General features: G+C 42.2%; 3 protein-coding genes across 3 annotated transcripts; all 3 read left to right on the forward strand.

The window, feature by feature from the left end:
- The first annotated feature begins 603 nt into the window (after positions 1 to 603).
- LOC103508565 (sister chromatid cohesion protein PDS5 homolog B-A-like) lies at positions 604 to 6,946 on the forward strand. The gene is made up of 7 exons (XM_026823135.1): positions 604 to 859; positions 3,128 to 3,217; positions 3,938 to 4,138; positions 4,499 to 4,683; positions 5,296 to 5,503; positions 6,325 to 6,396; positions 6,827 to 6,946. Exons 2-7 carry the CDS (start codon positions 3,128 to 3,130, stop codon positions 6,944 to 6,946), a joined length of 876 nt encoding a protein of 291 aa, XP_026678936.1. The 5' UTR covers positions 604 to 859.
- Positions 6,947 to 7,172: 226 nt separating this feature from the next.
- On the forward strand, positions 7,173 to 13,692 carry LOC113467130 (lysosomal-trafficking regulator-like). The gene is made up of 6 exons (XM_026823136.1): positions 7,173 to 7,651; positions 7,764 to 8,958; positions 9,096 to 9,376; positions 9,448 to 9,522; positions 9,654 to 10,365; positions 11,903 to 13,692. Exons 1-6 carry the CDS (start codon positions 7,181 to 7,183, stop codon positions 13,690 to 13,692), a joined length of 4,524 nt encoding a protein of 1,507 aa, XP_026678937.1. The 5' UTR covers positions 7,173 to 7,180.
- A 162-nt stretch (positions 13,693 to 13,854) lies between these two features.
- Positions 13,855 to 15,111, forward strand: LOC103508551 (lysosomal-trafficking regulator-like). The gene is made up of 2 exons (XM_026823137.1): positions 13,855 to 14,164; positions 14,320 to 15,111. Exons 1-2 carry the CDS (start codon positions 13,859 to 13,861, stop codon positions 15,109 to 15,111), a joined length of 1,098 nt encoding a protein of 365 aa, XP_026678938.1. The 5' UTR covers positions 13,855 to 13,858.
- Positions 15,112 to 17,069: the final 1,958 nt, after the last annotated feature.

The following is a 17,069-nucleotide window of genomic DNA, read 5'->3' on the forward strand; positions in this document are numbered from 1 at the left end:
CCTCTCGCGTCCATTGCCGATTTGTGCCGATCGTGAGCCAATCGCTGAAGCCGAAGATTTTTTTTTGCTGTTTGCTTGCTTTTGCTACAGGCTACTTTTATTTTTTTTTTCGTTTCTTTTGCATAAAAAATAATATTTTCTTGTAGTTAAATACCTACCTGCGTTCTTTGATTTTCCCTGTTCTTGGAACGTACCAATAGAATACCTAATCTCTGGAAAGTTTCAACGACGTTGGAAATGTGTGTGAACCTTCGGAAAATGAGTGTTTTCTGGAGTCACTGATTTTCACCATCACCTCTCGGATTTGGTTTTGTCTCATTACTATTGTGAAATAGACCACATTAAAAAAAAGTAAGTTCTTTCGAAATCAGTACCTGTAACAAACGCGATTCGTTCTTATTGCGTACCTACTCCAAGAATCTTTTCAGAGACTAGTGAGATTAGATTGGTGATTGCTTAGTGGTGTGAGAACAAAACAGTCCACTATCATAGCACAATAAGTAATAAGCTTGAGCTCCATTGAGCCATACAATCTCTTGATAATCAGAAGTAACTGAAGCCGAAGATTTTTTTTTGCTGTTTGCTTGCTTTTGCTACAGGCTACTTTTATTTTTTTTTTCGTTTCTTTTGCATAAAAAATAATATTTTCTTGTAGTTAAATACCTACCTGCGTTCTTTGATTTTCCCTGTTCTTGGAACGTACCAATAGAATACCTAATCTCTGGAAAGTTTCAACGACGTTGGAAATGTGTGTGAACCTTCGGAAAATGAGTGTTTTCTGGAGTCACTGATTTTCACCATCACCTCTCGGATTTGGTTTTGTCTCATTACTATTGTGAAATAGACCACATTAAAAAAAAGTAAGTTCTTTCGAAATCAGTACCTGTAACAAACGCGATTCGTTCTTATTGCGTACCTACTCCAAGAATCTTTTCAGAGACTAGTGAGATTAGATTGGTGATTGCTTAGTGGTGTGAGAACAAAACAGTCCACTATCATAGCACAATAAGTAATAAGCTTGAGCTCCATTGAGCCATACAATCTCTTGATAATCAGAAGTAACTATTTCAAAAGATCTAGGCAGGCAATTTCTTTGAGTAGGCTAGAATCTGTTTTGATGCAGAGAATCTAGAGATAGGTTAAATAAAAGTTCATTCTCATCTCAGGATAAACTGGGGGATAATGTACTGATGACTACCAAAACAAATGAGTTTTTTAAACTTGACCTAGAAATGAAGAAATGGGTGATGGACTTGATATTGTAGTTTTGTTAATGGCATTGTAAACAGTCACACTGACCCATGACCCATTGAAACTTTGAGTTTAGGTACATTTCTCATACGACAAAAGTCATGATGTAATATTACAGAAAAAAACTTTTGTAATTATTCAGAAGCCACAACAATGAAAAATAAAGATCCTTTTTGCCTTTAACCTAACCCTTTAAAAACACTGGTCACTGCTCATTTGTGAAAGCTCCTTTTTACTTTCCTTATCCTATAAGAAGGAAAGTAATGTAATCAGGTCAAATTTTTGATGGTCAGATTTTAGTGCCAAAACACGTTTTGATGTCCCTAGATCTGACGCTGACGAGGCATTGGCTCTCTCCCTCCTGCTGAAACGACGCTATACGGCGAACTTGGACTACATTATGATAGTCATGATACTGGAGTGTTTTAGTAATGCTAGTAATAATGCTACTATACTGAGGGAATCTGATAGACAATCCTATAGTAATGATACTGCTGATTTTTGGCCGGGTAGGTAATACTGGCAGACACCTAGACAGCGGGTCTAGGAATTTCGAACGTAGCATCATACTACCCATCATCTACATAATTTATCTAAACAAAGGAATTTTGTGATTGATAGTGTAAGATCATACACGATGAATTTCAATTTCAAAGAATGTTAATTTTATTTTTGAAGAGAACATTTTCAAGTTGCAAAATCTGTTGTAGAAAAAATTAAACCTCCGTTCCATTGTTCATGTTCCCTATATCAAACCTGTTCAAAAAAATGCTCTCCCTTTAGGTAAGTATGACCTACCTATTACATACATACTAAATACTAAAAGTTGATCTATTCGAAATATTTATTTCGCAACAATGGCGCAACTGTTGCGAAACAAATGTTTCCGGTGGGTACTAGGTTTTAGATTGAAGTATGGTTCAAGTAACCAATGAAAGGGTTGATGTTGAGTTGAAGACCAATCTAAGAGTTGAACTAAGTTCTTATAGTCAAACTATCGATAGCTTTGTGAAAAGATATAGTCACTGCCAACGTTGGAAAATTTGTAAATATGTATGTATTTTGACTGAGAAGGAAAGGAAAACTAGCTAAGCCCTAACGGGAATTTAGCTAAAACAGAGCTCATCCCTAAAGGGAATTTAGCTAAAAATTGAAGTATGGTTCAAGTAACTAATGAAAGGGTTGATGATGAGTTGAAGACCAATTTAAGAGTTGAACTAAGTTCTTATAGTCAAACTATTGATAGCTTTGTGAAAAGATATAGTCACTGCCAACGTTGGAAAATTTGTAAATATATATTTTGACATTTTTGACTGAGAAGGAAAGGAAAACTAGCTAAGCCCTAACGGGAATTTAGCTAAAACAGAGCTCATCCCTAAAGGGAATTTAGCTAAAACAGTGTGATGTAATGTTAATTTTCAATGTAAATTCTACCTTTTAATAAAAATGTAAAGATTGTAAAGTATGTTTGTAAATTTGATGCTTAGGATGATAAATTATTGAGACCTGATTTCCACAGTTTCCTTTGGTATTCTAAGATATTGTAAAAAATGATACATTACAGTCATTACACAACATTTAAAATACCCACATAATGAAAAATGATACATTACAGTCATTACACAACATTGAAAGAGTTCCTTTGGTAGCAATATACCACGGATGTGACTTCCGCACAAGTACCCTTATAAAAACACTGGTCACTGCTCATTTGTGAAAGCTCCTTTTTGTAGCAATATTCATTGTTGTTGCATCTGAACTAGTACTATATTTTTTTCTTTTTAGAAATTCTTACGTTCATATCCTTGATTTTTTCCATGTTAAAAGGGATGGTTTGATGCAGAAATTCTTACTTAATGTATTTATTGTATTACAGATGCCTGGAGGTACTGACATAGTTTACCCCCAAGGGTGCCGTCCCATCAATGAAGAGCTGGGTTCTGATGAACTTATCAGACGATTGAAGGTAAGATCTATTATTGTCTTTATTGTTCTTTAGCAATGACAAAAAATATCACCGATCACTTATAGATCTATATCATAGGTAATAAATAAATGCCATTTAGTTGTGATGTTATATCATAATCTAAGTACTTACTGCAGTATTTTTAGAATTTTTCTGATATCTCATTATTCCTTACTTTCAATGTTTTCCCACCATGCTGGCACTAGTTGCTATGTGCATTTATAATATTCAAAGCTACTCATTTTACTCACAGGGCTGAGTGAGCCCTACTACTGCTAGTTACAGAAGTAATCTTTTGCATGGTAATATTTTTACTTACTGCAGTATTTTTAGAATTTTTCTGATATCTCATTATTCCTTACTCCCAATGTTTTCCCACCATGCTGGCACTAGTTGCTATGTGCATTTATATTATTCAAAGCTACTCATTTTACTCACAGGGCTGAGTGAGCCCTACTACTGCTAGTTACAGAAGTAATCTTTTGCATGGTAATATTTTTTGACCCCACAAATTCCCATACTACACCATGGGAACTGACTCTTTATTATAAATTACCTATAATGAATGATTGTGTAAATATGTAATTATGTTCCTCATTGGTAAAATGAAACAGAACTCTAGTACCTAAGTACTTAGCAGAAAAGATTTAAATAAACTTGGTGAACATAGAGCACAGTTTCTCTAGGTCTAAACACAACTATCTGACTTTCACTCCTCAGACATTGGCTCACACGTTGCAAGGTATGGGTCAAGACGAGGGCATGTATCAGCAGTATATCCCTCTGGCCCTACACATTGCTGAAGACCACTTCCTATCACACGAGAGCAAAGACGTGCAGCTCCTGATTGCCTGCTGTATTGCTGATGTTCTCCGGGTCTATGCACCTGAGGCTCCTTACAAGGATCCTGACCAAGTCAAGGTAAGGGGAATAAATGTACCTCAAAAGGGCTGGCTTTCTCCACTATGGTCTCTTTTTTCTTCACTTTTGGCACAATAAGACTAGCTGTTATAGCTCAAAAAAAAAAAAAAAATCCTTCACTATTCATTTTATTCACCCTAATCAGGAAACTCACATTTGAGATTCAAACTTGCACCCTCTCAGTAGACAAGTGCCTTAAGTAATGATTGCCCAGCAAACAGAACTTGAGCTGTGTTTTGAATGAAATAACAGGTTTTCTGTCTGTTTTTAAAGCAGGCACTTTTTTAATTTACTTACTTGAAGTAGTGCTTTTGAAAATTTCCACTAATTTCAAATTCATTCCCTCATTTTCCTCCGCAGACAATCTTCTTATTCCTGATCAAACAGCTCAATGGTCTCAAAGACCCAAAGGATCCGGCATTCAAGCGTTACTTCTACTTGCTCGAGAACTTGGCCTATGTCAAGTCGTTCAACATGTGCTTCGAGCTGGAAGACTCACAGGAAATATTCTGTGCTCTCTTCTCACTCATGTTCAAAATAGTCAAGTAAGAATTCAATCATAGACATATTTTCCTTTTCCAATTTTAACTACTATTTTTCCTTTCAGGGTTGGATATGGGTATGGTTGGAATTTTTTCCTTTTTGGGTGTAATAGAGTGACCACATTGGCTGTCATGGGACATTTATTTATTTATTTTAATGCTTATCTAAAAGAGGGGTCTCTGAGTAAAATTTTGCTGTTTGTCTGATGAAAAAATCCAATAATTAAATGAGTTTGTCTCCCATTTACTAAGGGTAAACAGTAAACACAATAAATTATATGCTCTGGCAGGCAACGTGTTGAAGTTGGAAATTCGAATCTCCTTGAAGGACCAGACTGCTAAGGTTACTATATTATTATGGTTATCTAAAAGAGGGGTCTCTGAGTAAAATTTTGCTGTTTGTCTGATGAACAAATCCAATAATTAAATGAGTTTGTCTCCCATTTACTATGGGTAAACACCATAAAATATGCTTTGGCAGGCAACGTGTTGAAGTTGGAAATTCGAATTTCCTTGAGGGACCAGTTCTATTTATTTATTTTTTTTGCTAGGTATATTAAGAAAGAAAAATACACCTTAGCTAAGCTAACACATGTCTGATTTTGATTTCCACAGTGACGAACACTCGGGCAAGGTGAAGAGTTTCATGCTGGATGTGCTCTGTCCTCTCATCACAGAATCCGACATCCTGTCTCACGAGCTACTCGATATTATTCTCATGAACATTGTAGACCCTCAGAAAACGCAGCGCAAGAACGCCTACCTCCTGGCCAAGGAGCTCATTGTTAAGACAAATGATACGCTGGAACCCTACATACAAAACGTAAGTAGAATAGAATAAAACTTTTTTTTTCAATAGGTTTGATAGAGGGAACTGTACCTGCCAAGAGCTTATCGTCCCGAAAGCGGAGAGAGTAGAAAGATAGGATAGGAGAAAGCCAGCCGTTCCGAGAACAAATATCGATTTAGGATAAAATCCACCCTGGGCGGGAATCGAACCCGCGGCCTAGCGCTTACAAGGCAGACGCTTTACCAAACCAATCTAGCTAACTAGGTTGGCTAATGCAGTGTTTCCCAACCTGGGCGATATCGCCCCCTTGGGGGCGATGGAGATTTTCATGGGGGCGATGAAGCCTTTAAGAGATTCTTAGAATAGAATAAAACTTTTTTCAATAGGTTTGATAGAGGGAACTGTAACTGCCAAGAGCTTATCGTCCCGAAAGCGGAGAGAGTAGAAAGATAGGATAGGAGACAGAAAACGCAGCGCAAGAACGCCTACCTCCTGGCCAAGGAGCTCATTGTTAAGACAAATGATACGCTGGAACCCTACATACAAAACGTAAGTAGAATAGAATAAAACTTTTTTTTTCAATAGGTTTGATAGAGGGAACTGTAACTGCCAAGAGCTTATCGTCCCGAAAGCGGAGAGAGTAGAAAGATAGGATAGGAGAAACATTGAAATATTAAAAGATATTGTTAACTTGTATAACATGGATTTAAGTACCCCAATATTATGACTTACGTCTGTGCTAATGTTGGTGTGAAATTCATGACAGTAGGATATCGTTTTTTCCCCCCTCGATTATTTCTTCACAAAGGTACTTGTGTATTTTGATTTTTTCCCTTGTTGATCAATATTTTCAGTTCAAAATCCGCAAGGAAGCCCTCACAGGTCTGGCGATGATCTACAAGATGTCCCTAGAGCCTAAATCCAAAGTTTCAGCCATTGGCCCATGTGTGTGTCTGTCTAAGCTAAAGACTTGAAATTTGGTATGTAGTTCACAAATGTAACAAGGATGCAACACAAAACATTTGGTTAAAATAGGTGCTGCGGTTGGCGGTATTTTGACCGCTTTTTGGCGGGTTTTGACCACTTTTTGGCGGTTTTCAGCTATATTGACTAAACGGTTAGAGATATTGTAAATGTTACAACAGAACACCCAAATGAGCACCATTCAATAGGACAAGGAAAGTCGTGTGATGTTCGCACCAGATTTTTGTATCAATTTTCATTGTTGTTGCATCTGAACTAGTGCTATATTTTTTTCTTTTTAGAAATTCTTATGTACATATCCTTGATTTTTTCTATGTTAAAAGGGATGGTTTGATGCAGAAATTCTTACTCAATGTATTTATTGTATTACAGATGCCTGGAGGTACTGACATAGTTTACCCCCAAGGGTGCCGTCCCATCAATGAAGAGCTGGGTTCTGATGAACTTATCAGACGATTGAAGGTAAGATCTATTCGTGTAAAGATACACTAGGTAGTGCTTAGGGATGTAAATGAGTTGCAAATATATCGATAAATCGATATAAAGATATATCGGCCCCTCAAATATATCGATATCGATATATCGGGGAAATATATCGATATATCACCGATATATCGATATATTTAATTTAACAATTTTTCTTGTTTTGGGGGTTACAAGATATTTACACTGCATTTTACGATAATAAGGCTACTTTTAGACCCTAGAGTTGCTGCCAGGGAAAATATGGCTAAAATTTGTGCAGAAAATATGGCGAGAATTAGTGGTGAAAATATGGCTAGAATTAGCAGCGACAATATGGCTAAAAGTAGCGCTGAAAAGACTGGCGACGAAAGTAGACTGAGCCACGAAAGAATTGGCGGCGACCAACTAACACTTATTGATGGTCAAAGGATACTTAACGGCCGAATGGGACTTGGTGGTGATCAAACAAGTGTTAATGGTGATCAAAGGAGACTTAGCTGTGAATCCGGAAAAAGCGATGAACTAGTTCCCAAAATTGGTGATCAAAGAAGACCTGGTGAAACGTCCCAGCCAGGTCTGCCAAAGGACAGCAAAGACATACTCAAGGACAGCAAAGACATACTCCATTCCTTTGGCGAATGTAACGAAGAAGACATTGAAACGTCGAGTCTAAGCGGGCACGAAATGTTGGCCCCGCCAGGGCCGACCTACGGGTTTGAACCTCCCAAAGGCCCGGTCTCCTACCCAGACTCGGCCGGCACCATGGAGCAACTGTTCGAGGCCGCTAGCAAAAGTAATATCATGTTCAACCAGTCTAACTTACTCCAAAGTAAGCAAGAGATATTCGGCCTCCTACCCAGACTCGGCAGGCACCATGGAGCAACTGTTCGAGGCCGCTAGCAAAAGTAATATCATGTTCAACCAGTCTAACTTACTCCAAAGCAAGCAAGAGATATTACTTTCCGCGCTGTCTATCAGTGATATCGGGGCGGATAGTAACGATGAAGACGATTTGGAAAGCAATCTGGACGATATAGATAAGATCTTGAACGGCCGCAGTGATGGTGAGCTATCGCCCCCGGCGCAGACCAAACCCCAATATGTACTTAACGACGGTCTCATCATTCTGTTACGTGATATCATTTTAGTTCTCCCAGACAGCATGATAGGGACTGTGTTTAATAAGATCATCACGCTTGATATACTTCTAATCCTGGCCAACCATAGGGATGTGAAGATAAGGATCTCTCTTATGAAACTCATATACTCCTATCTGCAAAGAAGCAGTGAGGATGACCTTGCCGAATTTATGTACAGGAATAAAGGATTCTATTTGCTGTCCAATCAGATTTCTCTGTACCCTCCAAGTATGGACCTTGCTAACGCCTGTGTGATGTTCTTAACCGATTGCCATTGGTTGCCCATACAAGAGCAGCTGAACTACATAGAACAGATTAATCTGTCGCCGAAACAAATGAGTGCGGTGCCTCTCATACTAAGCCTCCTGAATATCTCGATTAATAAGTTCCACTTGTGTCTGCAATTGTTGCGGTTCATTGAAAAACTAGTGAAGAAAATGACGTCACACAATCTGAACAAGGTGGTCAATGACTACGGGCTAGTTCAGTGTTTGCTCAAGGTGCTTATTAAGATCGCCCATGAAATGCGGGGTGACCTAGGGGATTCTCTACAAGAGACGGCAGTGATTACGGAGTACGATGTTCTGTTGGATACCATAGATTCCATTCTGATCAATGTAGTGACGAGGATTATCACGAGTGACTCTAATGTAAGCAACAATACACAGATGTTCAACAATATTATCCTTTACATGACTTACGTAGAGAATATAGAGGTGTCCACGTGTGGTCCAGGTAGTAAATGCTACACCACGTTGAAGAACATACATAGGACGCTGCTAGAATACACCCTGGATGTGATACAGGACACGATAACTAAACAGATATATGTTTCTAACCAGAGCGTCACGAATAAGATTAAGAAGTCGCTTCTATCCGTCCTGCCTAGCTCGCATTCATCTACTTATGAGATGGATGACGAGCTATCCGATAGCTCGAGCGTTCAAAGTTACCCAAACAGATATATGTTTCTAACCAGAGCGTCACGAATAAGATAAAGAAATCGCTTCTATCCGTCCTGCCTAGCTCGCATTCATCTACTTATGAGATGGATGACGAGCTATCCGATAGCTCGAGCGTTCAAAGTTACCCCGCGTCTAACTTACGCTACGGTGAGACAAGTTACCCCACGTTCGAGGGTTTACGCACGCGTGACGAACCGCGCCTGCCCGGGCATGTCAGTTATGACTCGTCCGCGAGTCCGCGTGAGCGGGACTACCACACGGAACTGACGGATGCGGTACGCTACGACGCGCGCAGCGGAGAGACGCGTTTCCGTACGTACAGTTTGAGTCAGAGCATGGCCAGTCGGTCCATTACGACGCGCGCAGCGGAGAGACGCGTTTCCGTACGTACAGTTTGAGTCAGAGCATGGCGAGTCGGTCCATTGACAGCACGATGTATAACAAGCGCGCCGCCGTGCGGAAGTACGATAAGGAGAAACATGCGGGTGCGAGCGGGAAGATGATGCAGAGTTCCGTACGTACAGTTTGAGTCAGAGCATGGCGAGTCGGTCCATTGACAGCACGATGTATAACAAGGGCGCCGCCGTGCGGAAGTACGATAAGGAGAAACATGCGGGTGCGAGCGGGAAGATGATGCAGAAATCCGAACTGATCGAGCGATACAAAACAATCATGTCGAAATGTATCGACTATATTATCTACTCGGAATGTATCTACCCCATGACGGTGTCTGAGACGAACTTTATCTGTCACATGCTGGTGACGATGCTACTCAGTATTAACAGCGTCATTGAGAAGAAGAACAACACTAACTATAGCAGCATCATGTGGAATATAAGACATACACTGAGAACGAAGACGTCTCAGTTGATCATTTGGATACTGGAACCCAACAGAAGCACTAACCTGCGGATATTCCTTATAAATACATTACGCAATGAGATTTACTTGAAGGAGATACTTACCAACCTGTTTGTTAACAATAACTTGGAGATCAAGTTCATCTTGTTCCTGTGGGAGCTTATCTACTGTTGTAAACTCAACAATGACGACCTCCGTGTGTGTTACGAGTTTGAAGCGAAACTCAAGTCCATTATCAATCATGACATCGGGAACTCTAACTCTAAACTGAATCGCGAAGTGTACATCGCTTGTAAGGAGTTCAAGGCGGCTCAGAACGAATGGGTGCTGGCGCAGATGACACACATCAACAAGATGATACTTACCCGGTATGAACAGCTCGTGAGGCAAATAACAGACACCTGCATCGCGAGCACCCAGCAGTGTCTACACAGACAGAACGCCGTACAGAAGACGCTTCTAGGCGAGATCAAAGCGATCTATACTCGGAGTGTATCTACCCCATGACGGTGTCTGAGACGAACTTTATCTGTCACATGCTGGTGACGATGCTCCTCAGTATTAACAGCGTTATAGAGAAGAAGAACAACACCAACTATAGCAGCATCATGTGGAATATAAGACATACCCTGAGAACGAAGACGTCTCAGTTAATCATTTGGATACTGGAACCCAACAGGAGCACCAACCTCAGGATATTCCTTATTAACACACTAAGGAACGAGATCTACCTGAAGGAGATACTTACCAACCTGTTTGTTAATAATAATCTAGAGATCAAGTTCATCTTGTTCCTGTGGGAGCTTATCTACTGTTGTAACTACTCGGAATGTATCTACCCCATGACGGTGTCTGAGACGAACTTTATCTGTCACATGCTGGTGACGATGCTACTCAGTATTAACAGCGTCATTGAGAAGAAGAACAACACTAACTATAGCAGCATCATGTGGAATATAAGACATACACTGAGAACGAAGACGTCTCAGTTGATCATTTGGATACTGGAACCCAACAGAAGCACTAACCTGCGGATATTCCTTATAAATACACTACGCAATGAGATTTACTTGAAGGAGATACTTACCAACCTGTTTGTTAATAATAATCTAGAGATCAAGTTCATCTTGTTCCTGTGGGAGCTTATCTACTGTTGTAATTACGCAATGAGATTTACTTGAAGGAGATACTTACCAACCTGTTTGTTAACAATAACTTGGAGATCAAGTTCATCTTGTTCCTGTGGGAGCTTATCTACTGTTGTAAACTCAACAATGACGACCTCCGTGTGTGTTACGAGTTTGAAGCGAAACTCAAGTCCATTATCAATCATGACATCGGGAACTCCATGTCGAAATGTATCGACTATATTATATACTCGGAGTGTATCTACCCCATGACGGTGTCTGAGACGAACTTTATCTGTCACATGCTGGTAACGATGCTACTCAGTATTAACAGCGTCATTGAGAAGAAGAACAACACTAACTATAGCAGCATCATGTGGAATATAAGACATACACTGAGAACGAAGACGTCTCAGTTGATCATTTGGATACTGGAACCTAACAGAAGCACTAACTTGCGGATATTCCTTATAAATACACTACGCAATGAGATTTACTTGAAGGAGATACTTACCAACCTGTTTGTTAACAATAACTTGGAGATCAAGTTCATCTTGTTCCTGTGGGAGCTTATCTACTGTTGTAAACTCAACAATGACGACCTCCGTGTGTGTTACGAGTTTGAAGCGAAACTCAAGTCCATTATCAATCATGACATCGGCAACTCCAATTCCAAACTGAATCGCGAAGTGTATATCGCGTGTAAAGAGTTCAAGGCGGCTCAGAACGAATGGGTGCTGGCGCAGATGACACACATCAACAAGATGATACTTACCCGGTATGAACAACTCGTGAGGCAAATAACAGACACCTGCATCGCGAGCACCCAGCAGTGTCTACACAGACAGAACGCCGTACAGAAGACTCTCCTAGGTGAGATTAAGGCTATATACAACAAGCAGCTCTTCACAAAGGACGTTTGGAATCGCATCATCCTGAACTTGACTCACGAGAAGGCGCCTTGGTATTGCGAGGAGTCATACCCCAAGTCCTGGCAGCTAGACGATGTTGAAGGCCCGGAACGGATACGTATCCGGCAGAAACGCTGCCATCTGTACGTCCACGAGAAATATCTGAAGCCGGAATACCGCGCGAAAACAGCCGCGTATAAGAAGGAACAACCGCTGGAGTACCTCGTTAAAGATAGCATCAAACATGAGTCTATGATCGAAACCATTCACACAAGCGAGAGCGTGACGTACATGTGCTGTACGCATTTGATTACTCCCTCGAAGCAGATCCAGGGGGAGCTGCTCATTACGAGTGCGGGGCTCAAGTTCATTCCGTTCAATGAGAGTCATAACTTTGTGACGAATGCCGTGACCGAGGAGTTTAGTGAACATGAGCAAGTGATGAGCGAGGGGAAGAACAGTGAGGAACCAAATGAGACAGGAGCGGAGACGAAGCGAATACACAATGCTATTGATGAGGTCGATATTTCAAACGATGTAAACAGTGACCAGAAGATAGAAGTTCGTGAAAACCTCAGTGAAAATGCCGCCCAAAACACGAAAGTTGAGAAACTGAACAAAAAGACCACGACGAAAACGAAAAAGAATGTGAGTCCAGATACCGAAGGTATTGTGTACAGAACCGATGACATTATCAGTGTTCAGTTCACAAACATCAAAGAGATCCACAATCGTCGATACAATCTCCAGGAGAAAGCGATTGAATTGTTCCTTATTAATGGGAAGAATTATCTGTTCGCGTTTGAGAACCATAACGATCGGGAACATTTCCTCAACGAGTTGAGTACTTGTAACTTACCAAACCGGATGAGTTCAGACTTGCTCAGCGATACTATTCAGCTATGGCGGGAGGGTCACCTGACGAACTGGGCCTACCTGATGATATTGAACAAGATGGCAGGTCGCTCCTATAACGACCTCATGCAGTATCCTGTACTCCCGTTCATCCTATCGGATTATAAGAGCGCCACGCTTGACCTGACCGACCCGAAGTCCTTCCGTAACCTGAAGAAACCCATGGCGGTGCAGGATAAGAAGAACGAGTCGCATTATGTGAACAACTATAACTATCTGGCTCGCGAGATGTGTGATGCAGTGGGCGGTGTGAACCAGGAGCCGTATCACTACGGGTCGCACTATTCCAACTCTGGCACCGTGCTGCATTTCCTCGTCCGTATTCCGCCGTTCACCTCCATGTTCCTCAACTATCAGGATAATAACTTCGACCTGCCTGACCGCACGTTTCATAACTTGGCCACCACTTGGCGGCTCACTTCATCAGAATCTACAACAGATGTGAAGGAGTTGATACCGGAGCTGTTCTACCTTGCGGATATCCTTGTCAATAACGAAGGTTTCGACTTTGGTGTTCGTCAGAATGGCCAGAGGGTGGACAGTGTTATCCTACCCCCGTGGGCACCTGACCCGCGCACCTTCATCATGGTACATCGCCAATCCTTAGAGAGTGAACTGGTGAGTGAGAATCTGCCCCACTGGATAGACCTTGTGTTTGGCTACAAGCAGAGTGGGAAGGCGGCGGTGGATGCTATCAATGTGTTCCATCCAGCGACTTACTATGGGTTTGACATTGCTGCTATTCCTGACCCATTGGAACGCACAGCTTGGGAGACCATGATACGAACTTATGGACAAACGCCACGGCAACTGTTCAAATCCGCCCATCCTATGAATGTGAAGAAACTAATGTGAACAACTATAACTATCTGGCTCGCGAGATGTGTGATGCAGTGGGCGGTGTGAACCAGGAGCCGTATCACTACGGGTCGCACTATTCCAACTCTGGCACCGTGCTGCATTTCCTCGTCCGTATTCCGCCGTTCACCTCCATGTTCCTCAACTATCAGGCCTGAACAAGATGGCAGGTCGCTCCTATAACGACCTCATGCAGTATCCTGTCCTCCCGTTCATCCTATCGGATTATAAGAGCGCCACGCTTGACCTGACCGACCCGAAGTCCTTCCGTAACCTGAAGAAACCCATGGCGGTGCAGGATAAGAAGAACGAGTCGCATTACGTGAACAATTATAACTATCTGGCTCGCGAGATGTGTGATGCAGTAGGCGGTGTGAACCAGGAGCCTTATCATTACGGGTCGCACTATTCCAACTCTGGCACCGTGCTGCATTTCCTCGTCCGTATTCCGCCGTTCACCTCCATGTTCCTCAACTCGTGAACAACTATAACTATCTGGCTCGCGAGATGTGTGATGCAGTGGGCGGTGTGAACCAGGAGCCGTATCATTACGGGTCGCACTATTCCAACTCTGGCACCGTGCTGCATTTCCTCGTCCGTATTCCGCCGTTCACCTCCATGTTCCTCAACTATCAGGATAATAACTTCGACCTGCCTGACCGCACGTTTCATAACTTGGCCACCACTTGGCGGCTCACTTCATCAGAATCTACAACAGATGTGAAGGAGTTGATACCGGAGCTGTTCTACCTCGCGGATATCCTCGTCAATAATGAAGGCTTCGACTTTGGTGTTCGTCAGAATGGCCAGCGGGTGGACAGTGTTATCCTACCCCCGTGGGCATCTGACCCGCGCACCTTCATCATGGTACATCGCCAATCCTTAGAGAGTGAACTAGTGAGTGAAAATCTGCCCCACTGGATCGACCTTGTGTTTGGCTACAAGCAGAGTGGCAAGGCGGCAGTGGATGCTATCAATGTGTTCCATCCGGCGACTTACTATGGGTTTGACATTGCTGCTATTCCTGACCCATTGGAACGGACAGCTTGGGAGACCATGATACGAACTTATGGACAAACGCCACGGCAACTGTTCAAATCCGCCCATCCTATGAATGTGAAGAAACTAACCCCCGCCCAGGAGTCTAGGGTTGAAGTGATCCCCAACATCCGAGGTTTGGTGTGGGGGTCCTATGTGGGCTCCCCTGATGAACCCCCGCCTTGCATCGTATGGAAACACAAACATCGGAACCCTGTATCCAAACTGGTTCCTTTGAGAACCAACGATGTGTTCGGACTGGCCAAGTTCACCACGTTGCTTCACTCCTACCACAAGGATAAGAACACCAACCTCATCTCCTCTCTCAATGTCATAGGCGCGGGTATGATCTGCTGGAATGAATGTGATAATCTCTAGCCAAGTTCACCACATTACTTCATTCCTACCACAAGGATAAGAACACCAACCTCATCTCCTCTCTCAATGTCATAGGCGCGGGTATGATCTGCTGGAATGAATGTGATAATCTCATCCGACTCAAGATGAGCAAGGAGTTACCGGCCACGCCTGTGATACGACCGCCCCTGGGCGCGACCATTGCCACAGCGACTACCGCGCCTGATTGTCACACCCTATGGTTAGGTCTGACCAGTGGGAATATCCTAGTGTATGAGTATGAACTGAACGCGAGTACGAATAAGATAGAGTTCTGCAAGCCGCCCACCATTCTCCTCGGGCACAGCGCGTGTGTTACAGACCTCTACCTATGTGCCGGGTTCAGTGTGGCTGTCTCCTCCAGTGAGGACGGCACGTGTCTCCTGTGGGACATCAACACGATCGGGTACATTCGGGAGATTCCGTGCGTGGACCCGAACACGCCCGTTTCTCACGTGACCATGAGTGAAACCAACGGCGAGATCGCCAGTGTCCTTCAGACCACGAAGACGGGTGGATCGATTCTCCGACTGCACACGATCAACGCGCAGCTCATCACGTCCCTGGCGAGTGAACTTCGGATCACCTCGGTGACGTTCTCGAACGCACCCGAAGGTGTTTCGCAGAATGTGATCGTGACGGGGCACTCGGACGGGACCATTCAGTTGTGGTCTGGCTACAAGCTGGCACACTTGTTGACGCTGAACACGAATGTGGCGCTACCTGTGATCGCGGTGACGTACTCTTGTGACTCGCAACATCTGTATGCGTCCAATACGGAAGGATTGGTCATCATATGGGAGTCTTCAAGTCACAACCGGACGCCCAAGTTCTTGAACCTGACCCTCGTCTAGGCTGATCTGTAAAGATTGAGTGAGTGAGTTAAAAAGAACTACTCTTTTCAGTGAACTACTCAGTCAGTGAGTCAGATCCTAAACCAAACAACTCACTCTTCAACTCCCTATAGGTATGGAGAGTTAGGATCTGACTCATTGACTTAGACCGCGTTTTACGAAGTTGGAGTTGGCTTTCATTCTGGATTGAACTACTCGTAGGTATGAAACTATGAAGTAAAGCTCAATCCTAGATTGATCTCAATTTTGATTTGGTAAACCCCGTTCTTAGTCCACTGGAAAGTGTAGTTTTTATTATTATTATTTCATAACGCAGTCACTCACTCACTCTTTACACATCTCTAGTGATAACCATAGATTAAATTTTTAAACACGATCACTACGGTATGATTTGTGTGCCCCCCCCCCTTTTTTTTTTTTTTTTTTTTTTTTTTTTTTTTTTTTTTTTCCCTTTTTTTTTTTTTTTTAGCACAGGAATAATGTAATAAGACCGTCTGAGAGACTTACACTCGTATTTATGAACAAGAATGATCGTTCTTAGATCAGTCTTAAGTCAAAATTGACCAATCAAACGCCTTGAGACTATGCTTAGCACGAACTTAAGAGCCAGCATTTTGTTCATAAATATGGGTGTCAGGTCCGAAGTTTTTTCCGCCCTACACGTTTCGACTTGGTCTGACAGACCGTCTGAACGTAAAAGTGCCCGGTATTACACATCTTTCGAGTAAATTTCAAGTCTCTAGCTCTTACCGATCTCGAGATATTTTGTTTACAGACGGACAGACACACACACGGACCAATGGCTGAAACTTTGGATTTAGGTTCAGAGACCTCAAAACGTATTTTTTCACTAAAAACTGACCATCGAACCCGATTACATTACTTTCCTTCCTATAGGATAAGGAAATGGCAACTTCAAACATTTTTTTTTTGCGAACTGCAATGTTGTATGCAATAAAGACAGGACAAAAATAGATAAAAACTTCTTAGCTTTAAATCGGATCTGTGGGTAGTTCTGTTATCATTTATTTAAATTTTGCTTTGAGATTAGCTCTTGCTAATCGATCTAATAATCGTTGTACCATA

The sequence above is a fragment of the Diaphorina citri genome, unplaced genomic scaffold (assembly GCF_000475195.1).
Source record: "Diaphorina citri unplaced genomic scaffold, Diaci psyllid genome assembly version 1.1 scaffold409, whole genome shotgun sequence".
In the NCBI taxonomy this organism is placed as follows: Eukaryota; Metazoa; Arthropoda; class Insecta; order Hemiptera; family Psyllidae; genus Diaphorina; species Diaphorina citri.

Excerpts from the sequence above, each read along its gene's own strand:
- LOC113467130 (XM_026823136.1), top strand. The coding sequence starts at position 7,181 with ATGGCTAAAATTTGTGCAGAAAATATGGCGAGAATTAGTGGTGAAAAT. Across the intron at positions 7,652-7,763 it reads GGTTTGAACCTCCCAAAGGC|TCGGCCTCCTACCCAGACTC; the intron begins CCGGTCTCCTAC and ends AGCAAGAGATAT. Across the intron at positions 9,523-9,653 it reads ATGCGGGTGCGAGCGGGAAG|ATGATGCAGAAATCCGAACT; the intron begins ATGATGCAGAGT and ends GCGAGCGGGAAG.
- LOC103508565 (XM_026823135.1), top strand. The coding sequence starts at position 3,128 with ATGCCTGGAGGTACTGACATAGTTTACCCCCAAGGGTGCCGTCCCATC. Across the intron at positions 4,684-5,295 it reads CTCATGTTCAAAATAGTCAA|TGACGAACACTCGGGCAAGG; the intron begins GTAAGAATTCAA and ends TGATTTCCACAG. Across the intron at positions 6,397-6,826 it reads CCCTAGAGCCTAAATCCAAA|ATGCCTGGAGGTACTGACAT; the intron begins GTTTCAGCCATT and ends ATTGTATTACAG.
- LOC103508551 (XM_026823137.1), top strand. The coding sequence starts at position 13,859 with ATGGCAGGTCGCTCCTATAACGACCTCATGCAGTATCCTGTCCTCCCG. Across the intron at positions 14,165-14,319 it reads CGCCGTTCACCTCCATGTTC|CTCAACTATCAGGATAATAA; the intron begins CTCAACTCGTGA and ends ACCTCCATGTTC.